Source organism: Aspergillus lucknowensis (genome assembly GCF_044049455.1).
Source record: "Aspergillus lucknowensis strain CBS 449.75 chromosome Unknown BJX67scaffold_15, whole genome shotgun sequence".
NCBI classification, from domain to species: Eukaryota; Fungi; Ascomycota; class Eurotiomycetes; order Eurotiales; family Aspergillaceae; genus Aspergillus; species Aspergillus lucknowensis.
The window spans coordinates 211598-229006 of record NW_027263559.1 but is presented as its reverse complement, the minus strand read 5'-3'; the positions used below and the strand labels follow the sequence as shown (position 1 = coordinate 229006).

The window sequence follows — 17409 nt, the reverse complement described above, 5'->3', positions numbered from 1 at the left end:
GTCTGCTTCGGTCTTCGGGCAACCAATCTTGCCGCTCTTTGATTTTTTTCTTCTCTGACCTCATGTCTGTGATCGCCTCTTGATTTCTTCTTCGATCTTTGCTTTTCAGTCTCTCATTCCACCTGATTGGCCTGCCGCCTGGACTCTGCTTGCGAGGTCTCCTATCCAATTATCACCAAATCTTTTACCTACCCAACGGCCCTACGACGATGCCTGGCGTCTATTCTTCAAAGGTAGAGTACTTCCTCACTCTCGTAGCTCCGTCTGTTCCTGACTCTTGTTTATTCCTGCTTTTAGCCGGCCAACCCAACATACGCTTCGTCGTGACTTACTACAATCCAACACGACCGACAGTTTCATTTAACCCCATTTCTTTGTGTTGACGCTCGCTTGCGCCTTTTTATGTTTAAGCTTCTCTTTGTTCTATCTTCGAGTCGTACTACCGTCATCATCTGGCTTCTCTCTACTAAGCCGTCCTTACATACAACATATATGACCCTCGTTGGACTGTCGACTTCCATGCGCAACTGCCTGGACACCCCGCTATCCTGGATTACGCATGCCTCTCCAACGGAAAATGTCTGGATCTGTTGGGAGGATTAGTTCTCTCCGCAATCCTCCTACACAAAGGGACCACTCAGTTCCAGCTATCCCTACTGCTGACGCTGATTCACTCGACACCGCTTTACCTCCGATGAGCTCTAAGCAGCTCGTAATAGCAAAACGCCGACCTCAAGGTGGAGAACGCCTCCCCTACCCTCAAAACCTCACATCAATTACTGGAAGCCCTACCGGACACCGCCGGACGGGAAGCACGCTAAAGACGGTCATGAGGAAGATATTCACTCGAAATAGGCGGAGTCGGACGGACGAGCTCGACGATCCTATCCAAGACTTTCAATTCGGGGCCAATATCGAACCCCAACCGGGCAGGAGTGGAGAAATGTCTCGAAAAGCGTCGAGGTCCGAAAGCTCGCAACGTAGCAGCCCCCTCCTACGGAACCCCAAGCCTTTGACCACGCTGGATGACGTGCTGAAACAACTGGACACTGAACCACGGCCCAGACGAGCGACCCTACCAAGCTTAATATTCTCGGATGACGGATCTCGCCATGCTCTCGAAGCGGTAGTCCGCCCTAAGCAGGTTCCAAGCAGCGGAAAGCTAAGTCCTCATACAAAGAGCGACCCGGACGAGGCGCAGCGACCCCAACCGCGTCACATTAAGCGACGCTCCCGAAGTGCCAACGCCCTACGGGCAATGGCAAAAGAACATCGTATGTCGCCAATTCAATGGAGGAGGCCGGGAAGCACTGAATCGGAATACGTTGCGTCAACCACTCACGGCGTTGCTTCCGACAGCGAGCTGTCCTATCGACCCCCAACCCGGACCACGGTCGCCAGTGCTTCCAAACCCTCCGCGGAGGTGTCTGTCTTTGAGGAGGATGAACCGGAGGAAGACGAACCGAGTCTGCCCCCGAACGTGGGAGAACTCATCAGCTCGATGCACAACGACGAAAACGTGTCATTGGAGCAGCGACTCACCACGTTAGAAGTAAAACTCATCGACCTTGAATTTGCTATAGCTCGGATGCAGAGCGGACGGGGAGATACGCCTGCAGATTCACCAAATCACAAAAACCTGCAAGATCTATCTCGCCATAAGCGCCAGAAGTCCTCGGGCTATACTCCGCCATCGAGCAGCGAGGATTCTCCAACAGCAGAGCATGTCTCGGGGGCTGATCGGCCCCTAAGCACGAGCACCATCCGTCCTAGCCTTAGCGAAATCCATCGAGCGCGCGCTTTGAAAGCGCCGTCGATGGTCTCCTTAAGTGACTCCGGGGCCATCTCCGTCCAACAATATAGTGCGCTGGTCATGCTCCTCCGTCGAGAGCAAACTGCGAGAAGAAACCTTGAACAACAGGTCACCGGCCTCAGAGACGACGTCGAGCGACTCCACCGCATGGCCCGCGACTCGATCGGCGTCGGAACCATGTATCCCATCCGTAGCGTCGAGTCACAAGAATATCTACGCCTCCGGCCGGACGAATCTCCAGATAGCTCTCCAAGACCAACAGATGAGAAAGGCACCTCTCGCTACGAAAGCGATTCTGACTGGGAACGGTCCGAGCGGACGAAAGACGACCGGTTCCGGCCATGGCAGCCGAGTCGTCGGGCTGAAGTGCCTCATATGATATAACCTACCTCCATATGAGTTTGGAAAGATGCTTTGCCATTTAGACTCCCACCTCTTACCCTGATTTTATGATGATTTTGAGATACCCCGTTGATTCGGACTTTTTGCATAGCTAGTCATGGATTAAATAGCGCGTGTTGGCCTCTGATCTCTTCTCATATCTTAAGATTTAACCAATATATTACAATTTGCCTGGACAGCAACGCTCTTTAACTTCTTCAAGTCGCTCCGTCCCTTCGACTTGGTCACAAGCAAGGTTATACCAACTAGGCTATGGCCATATTCACTCTTCAAGTCGTACTTAATCCCTCTCTCGTTGGGTAGAATTAGTCAAGATTTCCTGGACAAAAGGGCCAGTAAGGGAGCTCGAGCCCGGTTCTGAACAATGCTTCCCTTCTAGTTGACTAGGTAAACGTGTAGATATACACGTATTGCTTAACCCAGGGCGTTGGGCCCTATACCCAACATTATGATCATTATCCCACTCGGGATTTATGGGCAAAACCGACCCTATAATCTATAAAACCTCGCAAATGTAGGTAACAAAATCCGCTATACAGGTGGATTGGAAAAGAAAGAGAAAAGAAAACAACAACTAACATATGGCCCAAATAAAAAAGACACACGCCCCCGAATCATGCAAGACAAAATAGAAAGCAACATGACACAAGAAACTAGATGAATAAAGCACTCATTCAACCTTCAGATCCCTCACCTGTTCAGGGCCAGGCGCGAAATTAATCCTCTTGCCAAACACCCCCTTCACCCTCCCCAACCACATCCCAAACGCGTACCCTATATATGCCCCCGTCAGAATCGTAATCGGGTACGCCTGCCACGGTCGATCCCTGTAGGAGAATTACAAGTTAGTTGACGGACTCAACTCCCGATAACATCCTCCATCGACGGAAGAAGGGACGAAGAGCAGAAGAGGAGGGAAGAAGGCGGCGTGGAGAGGGGGGGAACAAACCAATCCAACGGGATAGGGACAGCACCGAACCACGCCCCGAAACAGGTTCCCAGCGCACCACCCCAAACCGCGTCCGTGGGCCTTGCGGCGCCCCAGATCTCCCGCCAGACGTTCCCGTCTACGCCGTGCACGTAGATCAGCGGGAAGCAGGAGAGCAGGGCCATGTGAGCGGCGCAGAGGAACGTGAGGGCGTGGTGGGTTGTTACGGGGGCGCCAAAGAGGACGAGGAGGAAGGAGAGGATAGGCGTTGCGAGGAGGGTTGTGAGGGTTAGAGAGAGGAGGGCGGGCTATTTTGGTGCCAGAAAACAAGGTGTCAGCGGATATCCCCTTGATATAGTTCGCGAGGGAGATTCGGATTGAAAAGACGTACCGTTAACTTCCACGCTAAGGAGGCGAGCCCTGTACTCCAGCTTGGGACTTTCGCTGAATGCCCGTGTCCGCGACGCTTTGGGCCTGTGGGCTTTCTGGGAGTTGTTTCCGTGATTGCGCTGTTGCTGTCTCTCTCGCCTCCGGCGGGCGGGAGACATCCCATCACGAAGACGACTTGGAGTCCGACGAGGAAGGGTATGTCGCCCAGTAACTCCGCGACAGGGTCATTGGTGACAGAGCTGAAACGGTACGCGACGAGTGAGAGGAGAAGAGCCGGGTGAGCGAGGGCGTAAATGCGCGCAAATCGCGAGGGGAGAATTGAGACTGGTGGGTGGGCGAATTTGGGGTTTGCGGAAGCTGATGATGATGATGATGATGATGATGATGATGATGAGGGTGTTGCGGCCGCGGGTTGGGCTGGGGGGCCGGCTAGGGTGGCCATTGTGGCCGCTTGTACCTGAGGATTAGAATTGAGTACAGCACTGAGGGTGAAAAGTGCGCCGGGCGCCGGGGTGGATTGTGGATGGGTGTCTCTTCTTTTGCATCTTTGCATCGGTGAGCTTGGAGGTCGTTGGAATAATTCTGGATGTTTGATTGGTTTGTCTCGAAAGCGGAATTCACCCTGCTTCCTCAGGGCGTCGAATCGATGTCCGTTCTTACTCGAGACACTGACAGTTCCAGGCTTCTAAGATTGATTGATAAGGTGGGAAGCTATAAAAAGGAATTCTTAACCAATTGAGCGGAATACATCATTCGTGAGCCGTAGCGAGCATAAGGGGAAGGGGTATGAGAACAGCAACGTCAAGCCAAGGTGAAACAGACATCCCACGCCTTGAACAAGGAAATACAAAGAAAACTCGTCGTCACCGGGGAAACTAAATCCATAAATGACGACGAAGAAGAAGAAGAAAGAGATCCGTCTATCGTGAGCAGAGTACTTCTCAACAAATCTAATGTATCCAAAACCCCAGGGCGAGGAGAAGTTGTTTACTGCGTTGGAGGCTTGGGGTCGAGCGCCGCCGCTTCCCTTGTAGATTCGATTGTAAGTGCTGAAGGCGGAACAGCCTCTGCAGGAGCAGTCCCATCGACTGCCTTTTCAGCGGCCTTGTCAACCGGCTTAGTGTCTAACTTTTCCACCTGGTTAGGTGGTGGCACAGAACTGTCGGGTGTGTGCGGCTCCTCCGGAATAGCTGCTGGCAGCCCCGAACTCGGTAGAGGAGATACTGGAGAGTTGACTTGTGCCTCCATGGGCTCACGACCCACGTCGATCGGGGGTGGGCGATGGCTAGCATTATCGATGTTAGGCAGAGGTAAATTCTGAGCAGACGTAGACTTTTCTACATCCGAGTGGACAGGGCTCCTAGTCCGGTCCCTTTCGTGTGACTCTCGCACTCCATCTCGGACCTGTGCAACTTTGGCCTTGAATTTCCCAAAAAGGCTCCGCTTCTCTGGCTCGGAACTTAGGGTCTCCTTGGAGGCACCGTTGTTCTGGACTTCTGCGTTCAAACTCAGCGGCTGATGGGAGGGATCGTTTGTGAATTGTTGGAGGTCGGAGGGGGAGCTCTTGCTAGGCTGGTGCCAGCTACCGATTGAGCTCGTGCTGCGGTCTGCTCCAGGGCTCGAAGCCGCGAGCGGTGGTGACCCCAATCCGAGGCCAATTTGCTCGTTGCTGTGCTTTGTCGAACGCGGGAATCGCCAGCTTCGACGGTTCTCTTTACGCTCTGAACGAGATGTCTCGTCGTGGTGGTCAACATCAGAATAGTCCGTGAAGGATGAGCGAGAGTTCATGGACGGTGTGCGTGAGCCGTGCGGTTGTAGCCCGTCTGCAGATGGGCGCCCCTCAGATTGTCCGACGCGTTTCTCGGGTCTACCTGTTCGCTGCGCGTCGGATTCATCCGAGTTCAAGTTGATAGGTGGCTTGGGAGTGGCGCCTCCGTCATCATTTGAGGTTTCCGAGCGCGGCGGTACGTGGGACGGTATTAGTCCAGACTCAGAAGTGGCGGGTTGAAGCGATATAGAAGAACTATGTGCACTCTCGCTTGTACTCCCGGGAATCCGCTTTTTTTTCAACCTATTTGGCTGGCGCGACTCTTTAGGTTCTCCACCCGGTGGAGGAGATTTAGTAAAGAAGCTCGAGAGCTTGCGCTCTTTCGTCGGCGTAACGACAGCAGGCGGTGGGGGAGACGCCGCCGTGGGAGGTAAGGTGAGATTCTGTACAGGTTTATCATGAACGCGTTCAATGTCAGTCGAAAGCTTCTGGGTGGGTCCATGAGTGGCTGAATGAACGTAGAGAGGCCCAGGGGCAAGCTCAGAATTTGCAGGTGCCGGAAGGTTTTGCAATGGCACCCCTGTAGACGGGGGCGTGCGGCTTGAAGATCGTGAGTGTTGCCCAGACGTCGGGCCTGGGGAGTTCATATTTGTGGATTCGACTACCCGACTATACCGTGGACCCGAAATGGCGGGAGACATCTTGGACGGTAATGTGTTACTCCGGTGGACTCCCGACCCGCTTAAGGATGTGGGAGTCACGGGGTTAGAGGCGTTATTCGACGTGCGGGAGTTCTTTGAAGAGACAGAGACATTCCTTCGAAGAGATCCATACTTTCGGAAACTCTCAGCTCCCCCGCTAGCGCTCGAGACAGAGCGCCGAACAGTGGATTGTGATGTCGGTGGGCGAGTATTGCCCGACTCCACTTCTTTCACAGTTTGCTCATCCGCGGCCGTCCCGTTCATGCCAACGAGGAAATGGTCTTGATTTTCAATGAGAAATATCAAAACGTCTTGGCTTAGTTTGTATTCGTCGGGCGACATGTCGTGCTGCGGGTGGGATAGTAAGCCGGGTTGGAAGATGGCGGACAAATTCGCGGAGTTCATCCGGTTCTGGTCAGATTTGGACGCAAAAACTGCTAGTAGGTCGAGAATGTAGAGGAGAAGTTGCTTATTCAAGGGAGGGAGCTCCCTGATCAGCTGCTGGTAAGCGACCACAGCGTGTGAATGTTCAATAGCTTCCGATTCTGGGGGAGATCCATTGCCTTGAGCTCGAGCTTGAAATTTGCGTAGAGGCCCTCGAAAGCGCTCGTAGAAATCCAAGGGAACAATCGGTTCCGGGAGCTGGTTTAGGTAGCGCCGAAGGACATTCGCAGCGTCATGCACAGTGTATCCAGTCCAATCTAAGCCTTTTCCGTATCGCTCAGGGGAGTCAAAGATTTCCTGCAGATCCTTGATTCGCTTTGCAGACCCGTTTAAACGGAAGATACCCTCGACGTCGGTCGCTAACAAGGAAAGTGGATTAGACCCGACCGTATGAAGTTGAGAGACCAGGGGCCTACCTTTCTCTTTCAGGAATACTCCGCATTTTGCGACAACTATGGGCACGTATCCATAGATAAAGCTCTCCCCGTTGTCATTTGTGAGGGAGATAGCCACGTTAGCATATTTGATGCTAACTTTGAGTGGGACGCCGAAGATACCCTGGCGGGTGTTCTCTGGAGCCAGTTAGCACGAGCGAAACCAAGTGTGCGATGGACCAAGGTCCCCTTAGTGCAAGCTCTGTGGCGCACTGGAGAGGAGAGGGTCTTGTGTGCTCGTCAACACCCAGCTCCGAAAGCGATGCGAGCTAGACTCTGGGATCGCGAAAACGGCGTCGCACCCAAGGGATTTCCTCATCAAACGGTGTATTTCCGCACGTACCTTTCGGCTCCTCCTTCCTAGTGTTCCTCTTGAACTGCCTCCACCAAGTTGTAAGATCTCGTTTTGATGGCGGGGACGCGGGCGTGATTTCGGGGTGAGGCGCTGTCGGTGGAAGGGATCGGAACGGATCAGCACCAGCGTGCGACTTTCCGGTCACCATCGTGGTGGTTAAAGCGCAGCAAAAACAGCGGACGAGCGAATTTCACTTGAGTCCGAGAGAAGATCGCGAGCTGGCGGACCCGGGATTTGTTTTATTACAGCTGCCGTTGCTGCGAGGCAGAATCCGGGGGTGACGGTGATCCCAAAATAGCACGGAGGTCTGGGGTCGAAGACCTCGCAGGCTGCGGCAGCCCAGCGTGGCAAAGATAAGAATAGGGCTGACGGTGTGAGCACACGACAGGTCCGAGCGATTTTCCAGTGCAGTACAACGGCAAGCCAGAAGGTAAGAGGAGGGTATGGCAGAAAGGAGACAGGGGCGAAGCCTGATCGTTGGGAGGAGAGGAGGGCGAGAGGGAAGAGAATGCTCGAAGCACGAGTTCAAGTCCAGCCAAGCCAGTTCCAGGTGGTCCACCTCAAAGCTGACAGGGAGACTCTGGCCCCCTCAAGTTCGGAACGAAGCAGGGTTCAGCGGAAGGAAGACGATCAGAACCCGCAAGCGAGTGAAGATGGATGGAATATCAGTCAGAAGTGGAAGTGGATGGAGCGGTGGGTGGACAGTGCTTGGAGGAGAGGCAGCACTCCTGGGCACACACACGACAAGCGGGATGGATGACTGGTCATTCCTCCCAAGGCAGGAGGAGAAATTATACTAACACCGTCGACTGTCACCGTTAACAACGCGGTTTGATCCCATGGTTCCCCTCATGCGTTTCCGCTCTTGAGAATTATTACACGTATTATTCACCCCCCAGACCCTGGATCCAGAGTTGCGAGGGGGTCCTCGGCGACTGAGACTTTCAGCTTCGAGAGTGGTTCTGGAACAGGGGGTTCCACAGGCTCTTGAGGGAGATTCTCATTCAAATCAACAAATCTCGGCCTGCAAGAAAATTGTTCGTTGGCTTGAGAACATTATTTTAATCTATTCTTGATACGCCGACTGGAGCGCGGGTGGTCTTCTGGAAGATCTTCATTTTGAATCCTGGAGCATCTTTTTCCCCCCAGACACACGGTCCGTTGGCGAAACCCTGTCCAAAAAATTCGCAAACAGAGAGAGAAGTGGGGGACCACAAAGCGAACTGTCCAACAAAGACTAACAGCATCAAGATTTGATTTCACTTGCGAACCTCAAGCGCCTCAAATGCACAGCCGCGCCATCAGCACCTTCCCACGGCATCCACCACTCATGTGGCTGACCTTGCAGGCAAACAAGTGAACAACCAACAACCAAGAATTTCACACCTCGCTCCTGGGAGGCGGGCAGTGGACAGCCGTCAGATGAAGAGGGCAGAGAAGTGCTTCTGGCCCCAGTCAGTGTTCTCCGTCATTGGCTTGACGGTTGATCCCGGATGGTTGCTTCAGGAGATTCTCGACTTTTCTGCCCATTCCAAGCCTCACAACCATGGATCAATCCAAGCCGTTGGGATTGGAGGGAGTCTAGGCTCTCAGTCAACTTGGGGAGAGTGTGTTCTTTTTTTAAGTCCTGAGTCAGCTGCGCCAGCTCTGAGGACGAGCTGGAGGCCGAGCCCAGCCCTGGAGCCCTCGAGAATCTGTATGCCTTCCTTTTTCGGCAACAGCACACCATGGCCCCAAGCTGACCGGAATCGGTTGCCGAGTAATGACAAAGTCACATGACTATAATCACGTGGTCTCGGGCGACCGGTGGACCTTGCGATGATGCTGAGCTTGAAGCTTCGGTTGAGGGAGCGAGGGAAATTCTTGTTGCAACCACTCTTTTCCAACCTCCTCGTTTCAACCGGCTTCCTCACGACATCTATCATAATGGACGGGTTAGTACACAGCGTGAAAACCCTGTACTTGTTTTTGCCCTCAAATCAAAATCCAAAAAAAAAAAATTCTGATCGCCCATCGATTAACGGGTTCAATGCTGACCTCCGCAGACTTACGGCTTCAGAACAGCGCGAGTTTTCTGCTCGCATGGAGCGAAAGCAGATGAAGGAGTTCATGACCGTATGTTGCCTCTTCGCGACAACTTGTATCTTGTCCTATACAACTTCGGAACCGCACCTTGGCCTAATCGGAATATCCCCCTCTCCAGATGTACTCCAGACTCGTCCAGCGATGCTTCGATGACTGTGTCAACGACTTCACCACCAAATCCCTTATTCCCCGAGAGGAGAGCTGTACTATGCGATGCGTGGACAAGTTCCTGAAGGGTTCCGCCCGGTTGAATGAACGATTCCAGGAACAGAATGCCGCCATGATGCAGAGCGGGCAGTTGCCGGGACGGTAAACGCAGTCGCCTTCTCAGTTTCTCTTATTGTCTTATTCAGCTATTTCCGTGTATACTAGACTCCGAATGATACTCTCGCCTAAGCTTCGCCGGATATATGGTATCAATTCAGGGGGGAAAAAAAAACTCCGACTGTCCAAGAATTCTCGCACCCGGAATTTTTCGACCGCAAAATATGCTGGATTAGCAGCCCGGTGAGCCAGGAGCACTTGCATCAAGTGACCTACTGCGTCACCAGCGTCCCCCTTATCACATTGTTGCTTTCTTATGGGCATCAGGCGAGATCCCAATGATGTTCGGGAGAGGTTTGATGTCAGGTGGAACAAACTCCATACGAGCAGCGACACTATCCCAGGCCTTGCTGCTATAGTAGTCCTTCCAGGTTTCTGATGTGATACCAAAGAGTAGCATGAAATTCGAGAAGCTCAATTGTGTCTCTGTGGGCACCTGGTACGATTTCTCAGTCATGTCATCAGACAGTTCGCCCGAATTCTCGAGAGACTGAAAAGCGGCATGGACGACTTGGATCCAAAAGTACGCCTGTGTCTCCGAGTATGGGGGGATCGTGGAGTCCGCCTTTCGAACACGTATTGTTGTCGCCTGTAACGACGCAAGCGCATCCTTTATAACTGCGCCGCGGCGCAGCTTCGAAGCTTGAATGTGCTGAACGATGGTGAAAGCAAATCGCAGCAGCCGATCAGAGTTCTCGTCCTTGCCCCGAGGGACAGACTTCTCGTGCGCTGGGCTGGGTCTCATGGCGGGAAACTGCTGGAGGTCCGGCACCACCCACGACTCCCTCGCTTGTGGGCTGAATAAACGGTCTTTGGTATAGTACAAGCTCCAGAGTTTCGTATTCCGGAGTGACGGCGTGTGAAACAAAACATCCTGAAAGTCACTCCAAGATGGGTAGTGATCGAGTTCTCTATCGATCTTGTAGTTCCAGACAGCCAGCTGCAGCTGCAAGAGCCAGAATATAGTCATCGTCCTACTCATAGACTTAGTCTTAGCCGTGGCTTCAGGAACCTTAGAAGGGGGATACTCACTGATGTTCTGTGTTTCTGAACCTATCTGGATGCGCGTTCTTCAGCCTTTTGAGATGCGTGATGAATGTTTCTGCGGTGGTAAAAATGCTGTCATCCTTCGCAACAGCCTCTAAGACGATTATATACCCTGCTTTCAGGTGGCTTCGGTGATCCCATGCCTGTATATCAGCATTGAGAAACGAGTCCCAGAACGACTGGGGATCAACCATGTCCTCTTCGCCTTCCTTCTCAATGAGTGCCTTCAGCTCATCTTCCGAGGTGGGGATCTCCTTGGGCTGAATAGCACTCTTGACTTGGAGCCGACTGCTCGCGCCGGCATCTGAAGAGATAGTTCTGAAAACCTCATCCATGAGTTCTCGTACTCCCTCTCCAGTCTTTGCACTTAGCTTATGCTCAAAAAACCTGTATTGAATAGCCCCCTGAAATTCTTTCAGTTCCCTCTGGTACATTTGGCGTAAGTCAGAGATGAAAGCCTGTCGTTCGGGGAGTTCTTCTTGTTTTGTGGGAACAACCCAGAGATACCCGCTGCTTGCATCAAGCATGTCACGACCAACGATGCGAAACCAGTCAGGGAACTCAGGCCTCGTTACATCAGTGCAGTCATGCAATAATAGGACTATAGTTGTCGGACTAAGATAGTGCCTTAATAGCGGATAAATTTTGTCACAGCCTGCCATCTAAGTTAGCTTCTCTTGTTCTACCAATGCATGGGTTAATACAGGTTGCATTATACCTCCAACGTCCCACATGGTCCAGTGCCAACCTTTGGGATACTCAATCGTCTCAACATTAAACCCGATTGTTGGGCACGTGGTGACATATTCGTTGAGCTTTAGCCGGTAGAGAAGTGCTGTTTTCCCAGACGCGTCGTTCCCAGCGATCAGGATGGAGTAATCAGTTGACCCGAAAAGCCACCGGGACAGACCTTTGAACATGATGGGCTGTGTTTCGTGATAGCATTAGCTTCTGCTTCAGTGCTGAGTCCTCCTTTCGAATGTCTCCTCGACGAATATATGCGTTCTGAGACTGGAGCCTTGTCGAGGCAGAAGAAAAAAATATAAGCCCACGGTGTCCATATCGCTCAGCTCCCTTGTTTACTCCACCACACAGAAGTCATTTACACATTTTGCGTCCGGAACTCGCGCTTTAACCCCAATATCTCCGTCGAAGGGATATTCAAGCGCATCGCGAGTATTTGGGGCCCACGCCTCTGGTCCCACACTGCATGCCCTCGTAATTCCCAAATATGTCGACGGATCGAACCCGCACGTTCGGAGCATATCCGGCGACCATGAATATTTAAGCAATGATACTGAGGAAAATCCTCTGCCTGAGGATGTAGTTGCCTTGGCTTCTCTATTTCAGACTCTTGTGCATCCAGCCTTTGCCCCCATAGCTCGTAAAGACGGTTGCAACAACGAGCCTCGATCACAATGACGCTTATTCACATTGGTCTGTCTCCTGTCTATATAGACTTACAAACTAATTTCTTCGTGTCTAACTGATCGATTAGTCCTCTTCAAATTCCGCCCAGAAGTCAGCGAGGAGCACAAGGATACGTTCATAAGAGAGCTGAAGACACTTAAAAGCCTCCCTTGTGTCAAAAATGGGCGTCTGCTCGTCGGGAGCCCCAGCGTAACCAATCCCATTGAACGCAGTAAAGGATTTCAGGTTGCTCTCGTTAGCTATCATGAAGATAAGGCGGCTTTGGCGGAATACCAGGCGAGCGACGAACACCATCGGTATGTGCAACCTATTTGAATCCTCAAGAACATGAATTCTTCAGGGCTAATACTCCGGATATAGAGTAACTTCTACCTACATGTTTCCATACAAGGAGGATTTGGTCCGTTTTGATTTTGAGGTTGATGCCGAGGACGAATATATGTGCCACTTTCCGCTATTAGCCTAGACGTACCGGCCCTGAGCTCTACGAACCCTGTTTTGTCCGTAATCTCGGATTATCTACAATTCGCAGAATGTATGATCTTAATGCGTAGCTTCTCTCAATTCTCCTCGAAAAGGTACAGGACTGTGGGCGGGGACGGTCCGCTCGCTGAACGGCTATTCTCCGCCACATCCGAAGCTTCTCCAACCCAGAGCCAACACAATCGCTCCAGCGAATATCGGCAAACTTGCGGCGACAGTTTATTTCGCACACTTTTTTGGATGCCTGTCATTGAGTCTGCCTCGTTTTTCTCCAAATAATTGAGCTAGCGCAAATGAACTCGCCAAAAAGAACTCGGAACCGAGCCGCGTGTAAACGTTGCCAGCGACGGAAAATCCGCGTATGTTGTTCCTTGGGTATAATAGGCAACAAAGACTCATTCTTCTCTCAGTGCGACGGGAACCTTCCTACTTGTAGCTCCTGCCAGAAGGCGGGGGTCTCTTGTATCAATAATGGGAAGCAGGAAGTGCATCGCTCGTCAGTGACCCATGAGACACTCGGTGTGCACGCATCAATCATGCTGACAGCTGGGAAGGTATATCACGTCTATGGAGAACCGAATCAAATGGCTGGAATCTATTGTACGGGATAAATGCTCCGATATCGACCTCAGCCGTGTGCCAGAACCGCTGCCAGGAGCGCTGGATGGGGTAACGCAGCTTGAAACTACCATCGAGCCCGGCCCAGACCATACTCTCGATAAACATCAGTCATCGCTATGTCCTGAGCAGGAAAGAAGGGAGCCTCATACTGGGTCAAGCCCAAGGATATTGATCTCTCGCGATGAGGAAGGCTCACAAGGAGCATCCGCCGTCAACGAAGAACCTCAGCAGGCGCATGAGATCGGGTTAGTGTCTCTTTCACCGGGAGGAGACCGTAGGTACATTGGTCCGTCCAGCGGTTACTTCTTTGCACAACGCATTCTATCTCGTGCTGGCTGTCGTGCTGTGCCCAGAACCTCAACACCGGCAGCTTGGGATTCAGCTCACCTGTCGCTCGAGCTTCTCAACACTCCAGCGGGGTTACCGGCGCAAAAAGAAAGTGCGATAGAACTTTCTACCAAGTATTTTCGTACGGTCCATCTTCTTTACCCCTTCCTACACGAGCAATCGCATATGGACACCATTACGCGAGTCTACGCATCGCAGGATTCGAACCCACTGGAGACCTTCCAAGTGTATATGGTTCTTGCAATTGCTTCTTTGAACCTATCACGCCAGTTCAAGATCCATCTCCCGGTGGAAGGCTACTATGCATCAGCGATGAAGAATCTTGATTACGTTTGCAACCACGATTCCATGGCTTCGTTACAGTGCCTGTTACTCCTCATGGTGTATGCATTGTTCAACCCGTCATGCAATATCAATATATGGCGCCTTAACTACCAGTGTCTGGCGAGTGTTATTGACCTGGGCCTTCAGCGCGATGTTCGCGCATCTACATCCTTGAATATATCGGTGTTCCAACAGGAAATGAGAACTCGCATCTTCTGGGTGGCTTATACTTTCGATCGGTTAGTATGCACTATGATGGGGCGACCCATTGGTATTAGAGACGAAGCTTGCGACATGAGGGTCAGTACCGCGTTTCTTATTTAGGATCATAAGTTAACGGTTGAGTATAGTTCCCATCCGCGATCTCAGACCCCGACCTTGCCAGAACTGCCTTTGACCAGGGGGGATGTAGCGAAACGCCTTCGCACATGTCTTACTCAGTGCACCTTTTCAGGCTGGCTAAGATTAATTCAGAGATAAAGTACGTTATGCATAGTATCAACCGTGATACTCCCGCGTACGCTTTCCCACCAGTTCGTGATATCTTCTCCTGGCAGCAAGACATGATAAAGTCTCTAGACGATTGGCTCTCAGGTATACCGCGGCTGATAGTTGGTGTCGACCCTGAGATGACGCGACTGTGCAAGCTCAAGTATCACGAGACAATGATACTCCTACTACGGCCAAGTCCAGGAATTCCGAATCCATCGGACAATATTCTTAACGACTGTTTCCAGCACGCCCTCGCACTACTCGGGGTGTTCGGCGAATTGTATGCAGCGGGAAATCTTCTCTATAGCCGATCGGTGGTGCACTCAATTTTTCTGGGGACGCTGGTTATGCTGTACTGTATCTGGAGGCTTCCATGGACAGCTGCAAAGATCCCCGTGGACGACTTGATCTCGAAATTCAATATCTCGCAAAACATTCTCAGCAGCATTGGAGAGCACTGGTCTGAGGCCACTAGATCTCGTGACTGTATCAAAGAATTATCCACCGTGACCATTCAACGGCTGTTAAGAACTCACTCGTCAATTGCTACGGCTGTGCCGCCGACTCAATCAGACGTGGCATATCAACAAGCCGATAACCACGGCTTCGACGCCGGCCACGCGCAAGAATATCCACTCGACAGAAGCCATAGGGAAGTTACTTCAGGCTTACATGCCAATAGTAACGCAGAGCCGTGGCCACTTGATGAGACATCCACGATTTTCGATGCTTCCACTTCGGGTTTCTCGAATTTGTTCGAAGATCTGCTGCAAGGCGATTTTCCCGGCTGGAGCGGGATGTCTGATATCGACGGTCTTATGTGGGAGATATTCAATAGTACCACGCACTGAGGTATGCTACCGGTATGACGCCAGCAGGCTCATTGCGTCCACATTTTTGCCTGCTTGCATCATCAACACATGCAAGCCAATTTTCGTGGCTGCCCCGACAATGAGTGGTGGACGCGATGATTGGCGGCCGAAAAGAGCCCCAGTTTGCATTTCGGAGGAGCCAAACGGCCAAAAACCGCCTCCTTCGGTCGTTCAAAAAATAGCTGAACCATCTCAGTTGCCGACTGAGCGGGTCACCCCCGCCCATCGGAGTCCTTCCGGCACCCCATGACGGATGCCCGCCGCCAACGCTCTCAGCGACCGTTGTAGTGTTGCGCCATAAAAGCTTCACGATTCCCACGTCTCAAATGGTATACTTAAAATAGACAAAAAGTGAAAAGAAGGTCCGGATTATCACGCTCAAACTCCTACTAACTCACCGAAAGACTATTTGATCTTCCGCCTCATCTGGGTCGTTATCACCATGGCTGAGGCCCCGAGCACTAAGCAACGAATCCATCATATCGCACATCCAGAACTGGAACGATTTGTTCACGGAGTTCTGGTTGGTAACGGTGTTCCTGAGGACCACGCCGCCATTGTCGCCAACTGCCTCGTTCAAGCTGATTTACGCGGTGTCGATACTCATGGCTCTAACCGCATTCCTTCATATATGCAGAGAATTCGACAAAAGGTTCTAGACCCATCGTCATCCCCGGAACTACGGCAGATCACCCCTGTCGCGGCGTCCGTCGACGGCAAAAACACCTTCGGCTTCGTCTCTGCCCATCTAGCCATGCGAAAAGCCATCGAAATGGCACAGGATTTCGGACTGGGTCTCGTCTCTGTCAAGCACTCAAACCACTTTGGGATGTCCGCTTGGATTGTGCAGCAGGCGATCGATGCAGGCATGATGTCCATGGTTTTTACCAACTCCTCGCCCGCGCTCCCTGTGTGGGGTGGTATGTCCAAGCTCATGGGGGTGTCGCCAATCGCATGCGGTGCGCCTGCAGGGGACGAACGCCCATTCATTCTCGACATGGCGCCGTCAGTCGCGGCAAGGGGGAAGATTTACAAGGCCCTCCGCCGCGGAGAGAAGATCCCAACAGACTGGGCTCTGGATGGCGAGGGTAACGTAACAGACGACCCTGCCAAAGCACTTGAAGGTGTGATGTTGCCGATGGGCGGCCCGAAAGGATCTGCCCTCGCTGTAATGATGGATGTGTTTTCCGGGGTGTTCTCGGGATCCGCGTTCGCCGGGAACGTGACCGGCCCTTACGACCCGTCAAAGCCGGCTGATGTTGGCCACTTCTTAATCGCTATCAAGCCGGATTTGTTTGTGAGCTTAGAGGACTTTAAGGCTCGGATGGACTATTTATACCAGCGGGTGGTTGGGAGCGATAAGATGGCTGGTGTCGACCGCATCTACTACCCAGGGGAGATTGAACAGATTACAAGGGAGAAGCGATTAGTGGAGGGGATACCGTTCACGGAATCGGAGATAGAGAGCCTTAACAAGGAGGCGGAGCTCGCAGGCGCGGAGAAATTGAAGTTTGATTGAAGTGGGGAGACTCGTCAAGCTCGATCGTTCTCAGCGGACGGGGTGTTTGTATCCACCTAAGAGATATATCCTCAAGTCACCTCAAGGCGTTTCAAGATCGGGGGCGGCATGAAGTCTCAATTTAGGAGACCATCACATAGGCCGTGAGAAGAAGGTTCTCGGATTGACATATCCCATGTTCTTATATCCCTAACAGTCTTTAATCGGAGAAAACGATGCTGGGTTCCAAACATGCGCAGCATCTGGCGTCATTGCGAAAGGCTTGGCAACCGGTCCAACCGATTTGGGAGCCGGAAATTTTTGCCTGTTCGGGATGAGCATCGCTCACCGCAGCTCTCAGATGAGAAGAATGGATCTTGACAGCTTTCGTCTCTGTCAGTCATGCTGGTCGAGGGATCGAGAGAATTTTTGTCTGCGTGTTGAGCGCCAATTTGGATGTGATGTGCGGTTCTCTGGTCGGCATATGCTACGGACGTGGGGCATCCGAGAGCGTTTCCGATCTCCAAGTCCATGACCTCCTCGGTCTAATGACTCAATTGTTCCAAGGAGAATGAGGAGAATCAGTCAAGAGGTGGATGGAGAAAGGCTTGGGACTTTTGACCGTGACGGGTAGTGTGAGGGAGGAATA

At 52.0% G+C, this 17409-nt stretch overlaps 8 protein-coding genes across 8 annotated transcripts; 5 read left to right on the top strand and 3 right to left on the bottom strand.

Moving 5' to 3' along the window:
- Window positions 1-167: 167 nt before the first annotated feature.
- BJX67DRAFT_61218 (uncharacterized protein) lies at window positions 168-2415 on the top strand. Its single transcript, XM_071035234.1, has 2 exons — window positions 168-233; window positions 298-2415. The coding sequence occupies exon 2, from the start codon at window positions 560-562 to the stop codon at window positions 2195-2197; it is 1638 nt and encodes a 545-aa protein (XP_070887101.1). The 5' UTR covers window positions 168-233; window positions 298-559; the 3' UTR covers window positions 2198-2415.
- A 470-nt stretch (window positions 2416-2885) lies between these two features.
- On the bottom strand, window positions 2886-3975 carry BJX67DRAFT_380323 (PIG-F family protein; the record flags this gene model as incomplete). Its single annotated transcript, XM_071032769.1, has 3 exons — window positions 2886-3042; window positions 3165-3451; window positions 3535-3975. 3 exons carry the CDS (start codon window positions 3973-3975, stop codon window positions 2886-2888), a joined length of 885 nt encoding a protein of 294 aa, XP_070887100.1.
- A 208-nt stretch (window positions 3976-4183) lies between these two features.
- On the bottom strand, window positions 4184-7563 carry BJX67DRAFT_61363 (putative Rho GTPase activator (Sac7)). The gene is made up of 3 exons (XM_071035236.1): window positions 7224-7563; window positions 6863-7018; window positions 4184-6805 (listed from the first exon to the last, which is right to left on the bottom strand). Exons 1-3 carry the CDS (start codon window positions 7381-7383, stop codon window positions 4521-4523), a joined length of 2601 nt encoding a protein of 866 aa, XP_070887099.1. The 5' UTR covers window positions 7384-7563; the 3' UTR covers window positions 4184-4520.
- A 325-nt stretch (window positions 7564-7888) lies between these two features.
- Window positions 7889-9633, top strand: tim9 (protein transporter TIM9; the record flags this gene model as incomplete). Its single annotated transcript, XM_071031099.1, has 3 exons — window positions 7889-7910; window positions 9295-9350; window positions 9439-9633. 3 exons carry the CDS (start codon window positions 7889-7891, stop codon window positions 9631-9633), a joined length of 273 nt encoding a protein of 90 aa, XP_070887098.1.
- Window positions 9634-9677: 44 nt separating this feature from the next.
- Window positions 9678-12116, bottom strand: BJX67DRAFT_61228 (P-loop containing nucleoside triphosphate hydrolase protein). The gene is made up of 3 exons (XM_071035235.1): window positions 11410-12116; window positions 10677-11346; window positions 9678-10618 (listed from the first exon to the last, which is right to left on the bottom strand). Exons 1-3 carry the CDS (start codon window positions 11609-11611, stop codon window positions 9883-9885), a joined length of 1608 nt encoding a protein of 535 aa, XP_070887097.1. The 5' UTR covers window positions 11612-12116; the 3' UTR covers window positions 9678-9882.
- Window positions 11861-12686, top strand: BJX67DRAFT_61398 (Dabb family protein). The gene is made up of 3 exons (XM_071035237.1): window positions 11861-12128; window positions 12190-12418; window positions 12483-12686. The coding sequence occupies exons 1-3, from the start codon at window positions 12110-12112 to the stop codon at window positions 12586-12588; spliced, it is 354 nt and encodes a 117-aa protein (XP_070887096.1). The 5' UTR covers window positions 11861-12109; the 3' UTR covers window positions 12589-12686.
- Window positions 12687-12803: 117 nt separating this feature from the next.
- On the top strand, window positions 12804-15542 carry BJX67DRAFT_387496 (Zn(II)2Cys6 transcription factor). Its single transcript, XM_071034226.1, has 4 exons — window positions 12804-12964; window positions 13016-13101; window positions 13160-14198; window positions 14249-15542. The coding sequence occupies exons 1-4, from the start codon at window positions 12899-12901 to the stop codon at window positions 15239-15241; spliced, it is 2184 nt and encodes a 727-aa protein (XP_070887095.1). The 5' UTR covers window positions 12804-12898; the 3' UTR covers window positions 15242-15542.
- Window positions 15543-15581: 39 nt separating this feature from the next.
- Window positions 15582-16905, top strand: BJX67DRAFT_60949 (Ldh family oxidoreductase). Its single transcript, XM_071035230.1, has 2 exons — window positions 15582-15613; window positions 15667-16905. Exon 2 carries the CDS (start codon window positions 15705-15707, stop codon window positions 16779-16781), a length of 1077 nt encoding a protein of 358 aa, XP_070887094.1. The 5' UTR covers window positions 15582-15613; window positions 15667-15704; the 3' UTR covers window positions 16782-16905.
- The last annotated feature ends 504 nt before the right edge of the window (window positions 16906-17409 follow it).

What these genes read in the sequence shown, in the direction of transcription:
- BJX67DRAFT_61218 (XM_071035234.1), top strand. Translation starts at nt 560, where the DNA reads ATGCCTCTCCAACGGAAAATGTCTGGATCTGTTGGGAGGATTAGTTCT.
- BJX67DRAFT_61363 (XM_071035236.1), bottom strand. Translation starts at nt 7,383, where the DNA reads ATGGTGACCGGAAAGTCGCACGCTGGTGCTGATCCGTTCCGATCCCTT. An exon ending in TAGGAAGGAGGAGCCGAAAG is followed by an intron (nt 7,019 to 7,223) that starts GTACGTGCGGAA and finishes AACTGGCTCCAG; the next exon opens with AGAACACCCGCCAGGGTATC. An exon ending in AGTATTCCTGAAAGAGAAAG is followed by an intron (nt 6,806 to 6,862) that starts GTAGGCCCCTGG and finishes TTTCCTTGTTAG; the next exon opens with CGACCGACGTCGAGGGTATC.
- BJX67DRAFT_61228 (XM_071035235.1), bottom strand. Translation starts at nt 11,611, where the DNA reads ATGTTCAAAGGTCTGTCCCGGTGGCTTTTCGGGTCAACTGATTACTCC. An exon ending in GACCATGTGGGACGTTGGAG is followed by an intron (nt 11,347 to 11,409) that starts GTATAATGCAAC and finishes CTTAGATGGCAG; the next exon opens with GCTGTGACAAAATTTATCCG. An exon ending in TTCAGAAACACAGAACATCA is followed by an intron (nt 10,619 to 10,676) that starts GTGAGTATCCCC and finishes GTCTATGAGTAG; the next exon opens with GACGATGACTATATTCTGGC.
- BJX67DRAFT_61398 (XM_071035237.1), top strand. An exon ending in GCGAGCGACGAACACCATCG is followed by an intron (nt 12,419 to 12,482) that starts GTATGTGCAACC and finishes CTCCGGATATAG; the next exon opens with AGTAACTTCTACCTACATGT.
- BJX67DRAFT_387496 (XM_071034226.1), top strand. Translation starts at nt 12,899, where the DNA reads ATGAACTCGCCAAAAAGAACTCGGAACCGAGCCGCGTGTAAACGTTGC. An exon ending in GCCAGCGACGGAAAATCCGC is followed by an intron (nt 12,965 to 13,015) that starts GTATGTTGTTCC and finishes TTCTTCTCTCAG; the next exon opens with TGCGACGGGAACCTTCCTAC. An exon ending in AAGCAGGAAGTGCATCGCTC is followed by an intron (nt 13,102 to 13,159) that starts GTCAGTGACCCA and finishes ACAGCTGGGAAG; the next exon opens with GTATATCACGTCTATGGAGA.
- BJX67DRAFT_60949 (XM_071035230.1), top strand. Translation starts at nt 15,705, where the DNA reads ATGGCTGAGGCCCCGAGCACTAAGCAACGAATCCATCATATCGCACAT.